The sequence below is a fragment of the Neospora caninum genome, chromosome Ib, assembly GCF_000208865.1.
Source record: "Neospora caninum Liverpool complete genome, chromosome Ib".
NCBI classification, from domain to species: domain Eukaryota; phylum Apicomplexa; class Conoidasida; order Eucoccidiorida; family Sarcocystidae; genus Neospora; species Neospora caninum.
In genome coordinates this window covers 780595-790181 of record NC_018386.1, presented here as the reverse complement: position 1 = coordinate 790181, position 9587 = coordinate 780595, and the positions used below count along the sequence as shown (strand labels likewise).

The following is a 9587-nucleotide window of genomic DNA, read 5'->3' as shown; positions in this document are numbered from 1 at the left end:
TTGTTGTGGAAAACAGGGTCAGTTCGAGCGCGGCCTCAGATCAGGATTATCGGATGAGTTACAGCCGCCCAATACGTGTTGTATATGCGATCCAAACCCTGGCAGTTTTCTTAGTAAAACATCTAGCTTCGGGTACTTTGACGCCATCCTCATTAAACAGGAAACGGTCGGAACGGGCCTCCATTCTGTTCTTGGGGTGAGGGATGGGCAGAGATCCCAGTGTCTCTGGTAACTACAGAACTCACAGCCACGGTGATTTAGCTGGACGGTGTTGAATGGACTCGATGCCCGCATCTGCTCTCTTTCTTCATAGATTTTTACTTATTATAGCAGAAGTTCTTCTCTTCTTAAAGGCATCGTGGTCCACCGTCTTCTCGGCATCTGTTCCGTCATGCCTATTCCGATGCATTTCCTTAGGTTAAATTTCTCTGGAACGTCGTTTAGCTAATAGCATAGGTATGTTCGTGGCCTCTCCGCAGTAGTGCTCCACAGTGCTTATTCCCGTTTCCCAACAGTGACCGTTGCAACTCACGAGGCAGTACATCGCGCGGATTGTCTCCTTGCGGGCTGTCCGCCTCAAAGCGCCTAGGTTCGATAAGCATGTGCACCGGTTCAGAGCCTGGTGCATTTCTCGTTCAGCCATTTCGCGAGTGCGTTGCTTATGTACTTTTAATTGTGGTACATGGAGTGCTTTTCCGGTTGCGCCATCTTCATTTTTTTTTCTTTCTCCATTTCTTTCGTTTCTGGTTGGTCATGTAAACGATCAAGCATGATCCAACCAGGAGAGTTGCTTGTTTCGCAGTTATGTGCGAAGGCACACAGCCTTCTACGCCAAAAACTTCCAGGCAAACGCTAGATATCCCTAGTCGTGGTTCGGTTGCTTTTCCGGCTCGACACTAGGCCTTCCACAGGTCGCTTGCGGTGCCGCCGTCTGGGGCCGCAGCCTTTGCGAATTGTTGCGGAAACGAGATAGACTCGCATTTGCAACTCATAATAGTGGCAGAAGCTTATTCCTTGACTCGCACCCCGATATCTGCGTAACACTTATCCGGTGGTACCACCGTTCGAAATGGTAAGTGGAACTACAGGCAATATTGCAAAACACACAGCGCAATAATAATAATCGGCGCCTTGTGTCTGGCCTCTACTGGCTGAATGATTGTTGCTTCCGTTAACTGGCCGCCGGTGACAGAATGGGACGATGGCGCGCGCCGGCGGTGCCTGTGGTTACTGTGTCGTGTGCCTGACCACCACTTCGATATCAGGACCCCCCAGACACACAGGGTTTACGGTACATTTGTTCTTTCGTCTGAGCGTCAGAAGTGAGACATTATCCAGGCGCTGACTCAAGATTCGTGTGTTTCGTTTGTTCCTGGTTGTAGATGGGTTCCAAGGCGGTGCACAATCCGACGCCCTAAGACAGTCAGCTGCTTCAAACTGTGTGCTGTTCCCCTGCTTCCTAGTGTCGATTATGACGCAAGCTAAAACGGTAGGAGCCCGCCTGATGGGCGTGACCGCATATGTCGCACTTGCAGTATCACTGGAAACTACAGCTATTGGCGCAATAGGGTCCCGTCCAGGATTACGTTTGCCGTACGAGGTCGCAGGACACTCGGGTCCTGCGTACTTCCCTGAGATTTTTGATCCTTTTGTTCAGAAGGAAGAGCCGGCGACCGAACGCCAGCCGGCAGCTCTGTCTCCTAAAACAGATCCTCGTCAAAATCAATCTTTTCAACTGGGTGGTACCACCGCAGCCGTATCCGTTCCAGAGCCATTAACATCCAGGAGGATACAGCCACGAACACCTCAGCCGACAGCATTGGCCAGTTGTAAGCGTTGAACGACAGTGGCCTGTCTTGATGTCCAATACAAAGCGGAGGTGTAAAGGCGGGCAGAAAATATCGTGGTGCATTCATGGACTAATTCAATGCGTTTTGCGTTCAGCACTGGTCTCCCAGCTCCAACAGGATGTGGATGATTACTGCGCTAAACAATTTGAGCAACTGTGTGCGAAGGCAGTACAGCGGAAGTACTGTACAAAAGACCCTGTGGTTGGTCGGTACGATCCAAGAGCACGTAGTGTAGAAGAGGCCTGGCAATGCCACATCAGCACGGAAAATGACCACCGTGAACGGAAAGTGAAGTGCGTAGACAACTGCGGGAACCTGATGAAATGCGTGGGGGATGTGCGTTCATCAGAAACCATAAAGGTGGCCATGCCCAGGATGGACGACTGGATCAAACGACGGAAGTGGACATACTGTTCACGCTACCAACAGGCAGCAGATGCTCTATGTAACTTAAAGCATCATGGGGACATCGCCAGATACGATCACCACGGGCAAAGATGGATGTGCCTTGACCTGGTACGCGAGGTCGTGCAACAAACCAGAGTTACTGTTTTGCTTGCAGACGCATCGGGGAGATAAAGCGCCTCTGCGTGAACGAGGTCTTTCGTTGACGGAGACCTGTGCTTTGCGTGCAGGGCGATGTTGCGTTGGATCGGATTAGTTACTGTGCTGACAACTGTGGCGGACCAACGCCGTGTGCAGGAGGCTTGTTACCAAGTAAGGACACGATGCGAATAACAGGCGTAGTAAGAAGTGAGAATACAATTAAAATGAGTTATCCAGATGTCGACTGGATACACAGCTTCTCGACGTAACTTGGTTTTATTGTCTCAGGGGATCTTCCATACCGGAGTGTACGTCGTGTCCGACATCGCGACATGAAATCAGCTTTTGAGGCAATACAGCCATGCAGAAATGCTGGTGACATCTGCGTGCCCAGCGCGGTGAATCCACCACAGTGCCTATCACAGGGGCAGACTGTAGTACTCCAGAGACTTGTAGAGCAGCAACGGGCTCTTGACGCCGCGTGCCAAGAGGCCATGGACGAGGAATGCAGAAAAGGCAAGCAAACGGAAGACTGCTTTGGACTGTGGCTGGCCCGTTACGACATCGGCCGCATCCCTCGGGAAACCACTGCGTGGAGGTGTTATCCAGAGTCCCGACTAGACTTCACGCGACTGTCCAAATGCATCGACGGATGCGGCAATCGAGTTTCTTGCCGGGGACAGGCAGCAGAAGTGTCACCAGCCGTCATCGACTTCTCCATGCTGGACAAGATCGCCGCCGACATGAGTTACTGTTCCTCGTACCAGCGGGCAGGGAATGCCTACTGTGCCCAGAAGCACGGCTCCGGCTGGGTAGCAAGGCAAAACTGCAACACCTACAAGTGGGCCTGTTTCAAATTGGTACGCCTCTAAGGCATCACTAAGATAGTGCCTCCCGAACGTCCTCTGCACGAAACGGTTCTCCAGCAGAAATTCATGCCGCCTCTCACTGCCTGGACAGTCGATGTGTTTGTGGTGCGCACCGTGTTGCAGGGCAACTTACCGGCGAGTGTCTGGGTAGGATGCGCCGGCCACTGCGGAGAATTCGTTTGGTGCCCCAGCGCTGGAACAGGTGAGGGATTGGGATGCTAACAGCGGATTGATTACAAAACATTGCAACGTCCTCATTCAGACGAGAAACGACAATAACTGGAAACGGCCGGCGCCAAACGACAAGAGTCTTTTGTAGTTGTTGCGTGTGTGACTGTATCTGCAGGAGCCGTGAGCGACGGTGTCCAGGATGAAGACTTGGAAAACGTAGTCGTCGCCGTCCCGGACCCGTGTTTAGTTGGGGAGACGTGTGAGCCGGCAGCGCAAGAGCCGGCGTACTGTTCCGTATCAAGACCCAATCCCCTATCGAAAGTAATTATGTCATCGGTATACGAGTAAAAAAGCTACGAGGATACTGAGAAAAGCGGTTCCATACAAGGTGAATATCACGCTACTCCAAGAAACAACGAAAGTGTTCTCTCGCCGCCCTGATGCGCCGTTTGAGGTGTTTACCAATGAGGGTATTACAAGAAAAAGCTGAGTCAGCATGAGGTGCCGGTGTTTGCGAGTTGTCCCAGCTTCCGATTGCTGGTATCTTCCTGCATGGAAAGACCCATCAGGTCCACGGCATGGGCGGGAACGATATAGGAGGAATGAAGAGTTCTGTTTCCTGTTGCCACTGAAACGTATTTGCAAACACAAATGTGGCAAACAAGGTGTTTCCCATGGCGGAGTGCCCGTGCTGTTGGTAACCCACAAGGTTTCTCCGATATGTAAAGTTTGTTGTGCCTCATTAGTTCAGGTAAATGTGATGTTATCACGTCATACCGAATCTAAGGAGAGTAGCAACCAGGACGAACTTAGACGCGCGCAAGCCGCTACCGTGATGCAGACTAGGAGACCGACCTGGTTCGATCGCCCGCGGCTGATGCAGAGGTTGACACCGCGCGTTTTCCTTAGTACAAAGAGTCGCTGGTAAACTTCCCGTGTGCGACAGCATGTTCGAGTACCTTTATCAAAAGGAAGATATGCCGTGCAGCGACGCGCGCAATGTTGCTGAGCGAAAGCCATTTGAGAGCACAGCATGGAGTAACATAAGCAAATACCCGGATTTCTTCCTATTACAGGGTGACTCTTCGCCTGTGCAACTAGTCACGTACTCTAAAGGTCAGATGCGTAGTACACGCGTTTGTAAATTGCTGCGATCATCACCGCAACCGATGGGTGGTGATATCAATCAGCGATAGCCGAACATTGAATAGCGACGTTATCACGTACTTCGTCGTAGAGTACATAAGGATGGAAGAGAGGATCGGATGGGTGAGAGAGTATTGGAGTGGATGAATTAATAATCTACAAACCATTGGGAAGCCTTAGCACGCGAGAAAAGGAATCTCTGAATTCCTGCGGGAGGCCCTCCCAGAGCAGCGGCAGAGGCACAACCAGGTTTAACACCGAATTACCTTCAGTCGCTCATTGTGATGGGAGAACTGTACCCTATGAAGTGGGTCGTGCCGCGAAGAGGTGGAGACTGTGGTCATTCTCAGGTTGTATAATTACGGTTTGTCGACCAGGGAAAGCTCGATAGAACGCGTTACCATCCGATAGCCGAATGGCGGGCGTACTGACGTCACACCATCGAGGCCTGGATGCGTCTCGGGTGCACATCACACGCGTGGCTCCGCTCGGGGGCTCACCCCGTGTTTCTCGCCACGCTTTGTGCCGCGTGGCGGGACATTCGCACGAATTGCTACAGCATGAAGCATGCCTTGAGCACCGAAGCGAATGCCTAACCTTGGGGACTGTTGCTTATATATTCGTACAATTAATCGCGCTCACCCCCTCATCAAGAGAGTGGAGAGGTCTTGTACACGAAATTATGTCTCTCGGAAGCCATTCCATGTTACGTCTGCGGTCATGCACTCAGGCTACATACATGGAAGATGTGCAATGCGGCCACTGAGCCGTGTGCATTTGGCGCACAGTCACCCCATTTGTGCCAGCAGACCCACAGCATTCTCATGTGCAACGGTATAGCCGAACACAGATGCTTGCAAGGCATTTTAAGCCAACAATCAATTCGGATTTTTTCGGGGCAGTTGGATGTTCGGGCTCATAGACACCGAGTCGGTACTGGCTAGGAGTGAGGAGACACGATCGACCAGTAAGACTGCTCGACTCCCCTAGCCTCGAGAGGCACACCCCCCTCGGGCGCTCCTCAACCCGCACAGTCATCGAAGAAGCGCTATTCAATATCAGCCGATAAGCCACCGATCATATGATGTTTTCACTGGTGTGGAAAGCGCTGTGCTAAGTTGGGACGTCGTTTAGGAGCGTCCGGAAGGGTACATGCTGTGTGTACTGCTTCCTGGCCGTTTGCCATTTCAGCCAAAGAACAGTGCCCATACCTTTAAGGCTGTTTTCACTCGCGTACTGACGTAGGCGGAGGATGCTACCATGATGGTGCCCCTTCTGTGGAAGAGAGGGTTGGTGTTGGGCGCGTCTTTTGTGTTGTTAGTCTTTTTTTGTGGAGCTGCTGGTGTGAATGGGCAGATGCAGCAGCGTAGACTAGCCAGACCTTCCAGGGGCAATTCTATAAACCGTGACAACGATCGCGCGGTTGCGGGTGCGACGCATGATCAACATGGTGCCGATATGGGAATGATGGCACCACACTCGCCGATTCTCCATATAAAGACCGTAAAGTCAACAACCACACGAGCCCCTAAAAGTGAGCGTCCCCACAAAAAACGTGTGACCACCCCAACCGGAGCAGTACCACAGCCTCCCGCTCCACATGAAATGCCTGTGAAGCTGACGACCACTTCTCAGCCTGAAGCTCCAAATACAGGGGCGGCGACAAAGGACATCACAGCAGCGTCGCAGCGTGCTGGCCGTTATGGGCAGTTGTCTACGAAGAGGACGTCAGTTGCGCAACAACCTGCAGCAGCACGACATGGAAAAACGGTCACGACGTTGATACCAGTCGACAGTCAGCCTGCACCTCCGCACGGAAAGTCTGCGACAAAGGCAACCCCAGTCGACCCAAAAAAGCCTGGAGTTGCAGATGGTAAGCCAGCGAAGAAGGCTACCGCAGGTGCGCCAAAGCCTGAAGGTCGAGACGGCAAGGCAGTGAAGAAGGCTACCGCAGGTGCGCCAAAGCCTGAAGTTGCATATGGCAAGGCAGTGAAGAAGGCTACCGCAGGTGCGCCAAAGCCTGAAGTTGCATATGGCAAGGCAGTGAAGAAGACAACCGCAGGTCTGCCAAAGCGTGCAGTTCCAGAGGACAAGGCAGTGAAGAAGGCGACCGTAGGTGTGCCAAAGCCTGAGGTTCCGGATGGCAAGGCAGTGGAGAAGGTGACCGTAGGTGCGCCACACCTTGCAGTTCCAGATGGCAAGGCAGTGCAGAAGGCGACCGTAGGTGTGCCAGAGCCTGAAGCTCCGATGGGAGTGGCAGTGACGAAGGAGGCTTCCGCCGTGCCACACGCTCCGTCTTTGCGGGTGCAGGGAGTGGAAAAGACAACGAGAGTAGCAGCGCCCGCTCCAGCGCCAGCCTGGTCTGTTCTGACAACAACCTCCACAGTTGCAACAGCTGCCACAACCTCCTTGGGGGTGCCACGAGCAGGTAGGTGTTGACAGGTAAACTGTCCTGCACTGGATAACAGGTTTGCAGGCCGACGAACGTCGCGTCGTCGGCAAGTAATCGTTGGCGGACTTCCAGGCTTTGACAGAAGTTTTACATACTTGAGGTGTATGGATGTTGTGTGTCAGTCTCAAGGCTCCAGCAAGATCTGAACGCTTTCTGCACAGCGCAGTTTCAAACGCTGTGTTCGGATACAGCCGGTGGGAGCAGCTACTGCAGGGTCCACAGCGCTGTTGCACGGTTCGGTCCAGGAACCCGCGACTCCGTCTTACACTGGCGGTGCTACGAAGCGTCCATCACGAACACGACCGTCAAGCACGTCCAGTGCATGGATGACTGTGGAAACCATATGCAGTGCATTGGTACCGTTTCAGCGCAGACAGTTGCCACACTGCCTCAGGCTGCCCTCTCTGCTTTCATTAGCAAGCGACGATGGATATATTGCACTTCCTTTCAGCGATCAGCAGATGCATTGTGCAATTTCAAGCAGACAGGAACCATAGCGCGGTATGACCCCGTCAGGAGTCGGTGGATGTGCTTCAACGCGGTAAGATTGGCTACGCGTACAACAGAGGAATAGTACTGAACACCAAATTGAGTCGGGGAAACGAGCACACTTTACGCGGCTTGAGTGGCAGTTAGTGAACATCATCGAAGGATTGAGAACTTGCAGAGGCGGGAGACGCGCACGTTTCTCTCTGGTATTTCTCCGAAGCGTGTGGTGCGCGGTAATGCAGGTCGACATATCTCTTGAAGGCCAGTCTTACTGTGCAAACAACTGCGGAGGCTTCACACCATGTGCGGGGGGTCTATCGCCCGGTAAGCCACAAAGGAAGCATAATACAAAATAGAGGAGGGCGGCATCCGACGTCTGCAGTTGTAAAAGGGCCAATTCAGAACGTGAGTGAGATTTTGTTTGTCTGTGCGTCAGGGGAAATCCCAACTCAAACAGTACACATCATCCCCCAGCCAGACATCGATGCGGCCTTCGCGGCTCTTCATCCGTGCCAACATGCCGATGAAACTTGCATTCCCTCGACGGTGAACCCCCCCATGTGTGTGAAGGCGCACAGAATAGTAGCCATTCAGCAACTGAGCAAACAGCAACAAGCGATGGATAATTACTGCCAGACGCAAATGGATCAGCTGTGCCGAAAAGGGCAATGGACAATATACTGCTACCAGCTTTGGTTGTCGCGGATGGTCGGCAGTCAGAAGGCAAACGGACATCCAGAGTGGCGGTGCTATCCGTTCGCATTTCTTAATTTCTCGTATCTCTCCACCTGCACCGACGGATGCAGCAACAGCGTCCCTTGCCATGGAGCGCCACTAACGACATCTGTGTTAACCGCTGCGTTCCCTAAGTTGGCGATAATCGCCGAGAACCCTGCGTTCTGTTCACCGTATCAAAAAAATGCAAACGACTACTGCGCTAAGAGAAACGGCGAAGGATGGGTGGCCAGGCAAGACTGGACCACAGACGATTGGGCATGCTTCCAAAAGGTGAGGACTCGCTAGAGTGCGCCATGGAGTGTTTGGCATGACCTGTCCGCGTCCGCTGTTCATCTACCTGCATACGATGTGGGAATCACTCATGGAAATCACGAAACATCTACAGGGTGGACACATTCAAAATGAGCACTGCTGTTTTTGAAGGTAATATTTTCGGCTGTCAAATGTGCTGTTTTTGCCGCTCAGACAAAGCTTCCCACGTATCGGTGGACCGGATGCGTGAACAACTGCGGCAAGTCTTCTTTGTGTGCTGCTGGTGTTTCAGGTGAGTGGGGCCACATACATCATTACACAACGAAGACGTTTAAACGGCCATGCGCGTGTTTTGATTGTGTAGGCCCCCAGCGGTCCACTCAAAATAACTACATTGTGACCTGCAAATATGAACGCACTCCGGAGGCAGAAGTTAAGGGGTTTTGTGGTAATAATAAAAGAAATGCCATAGACTGCAGTGGCAATAGCAGTGTGCGCGTACGACATCGTCATCCTACATCCGCATTTGTTTTCAGATCAAATTCAGTCAACTGCTGCGGAAGCTTTTGTCCAGGCCGATAGTGTCCTGGAGCGGGTAATCGCGTCAGTGCCGCCCCCGTGTCTGATAGGGGAATTGTGTACAGCGACAGCGATGAACCCTCCGTATTGCTCCGAAACCAGGCCGAACCCGCAACCGGCTCCTGTCCTGGACCACACAATTCGCAGCGTCTTAGGCTACAGTAAATGAACGCTCCCGCCCGACGAACTATTACCAACAAAGTATAGCTGGCAACAAATTCACTGAGTCTTGCGGCGACACTCGACCGCCTGTTGCGATCGGAAGTACGCAGTGAGCTATCTAGATATACGGAACCTGACACAGTTGCGGTCCTCCTCCAGGTCACGGGTCTCCTGTGCAGAAGGCACCTTCAGAAGCATCAAGTGAATATGGGTGGTGATACAAACTCGAAAGAATCGAGCACTGCTTGCTGTTTGAGGCTACACACGGCAAAAACCGCTTTACTGTGTAAGAGCAAAACTCGATGGCCGGAACCGACGGGAGCTAAGTGTTTC

General features: G+C 52.4%; 2 protein-coding genes across 2 annotated transcripts; both read left to right on the top strand.

The window, feature by feature from the left end:
- Positions 1-1471: 1471 nt before the first annotated feature.
- On the top strand, positions 1472-3784 carry NCLIV_003260 (putative NcMCP3; the record flags this gene model as incomplete). The annotated part of the gene is made up of 6 exons (XM_003879826.1): positions 1472-1835; positions 1945-2366; positions 2486-2567; positions 2685-3265; positions 3389-3467; positions 3612-3784. 6 exons carry the CDS (start codon positions 1472-1474, stop codon positions 3782-3784), a joined length of 1701 nt encoding a protein of 566 aa, XP_003879875.1.
- A 2061-nt stretch (positions 3785-5845) lies between these two features.
- On the top strand, positions 5846-9261 carry NCLIV_003250 (putative NcMCP4; the record flags this gene model as incomplete). Its single annotated transcript, XM_003879825.1, has 6 exons — positions 5846-7010; positions 7157-7575; positions 7766-7847; positions 7960-8531; positions 8727-8763; positions 9050-9261. The coding sequence occupies 6 exons, from the start codon at positions 5846-5848 to the stop codon at positions 9259-9261; spliced, it is 2487 nt and encodes an 828-aa protein (XP_003879874.1).
- Between the last annotated feature and the right edge of the window lie 326 nt (positions 9262-9587).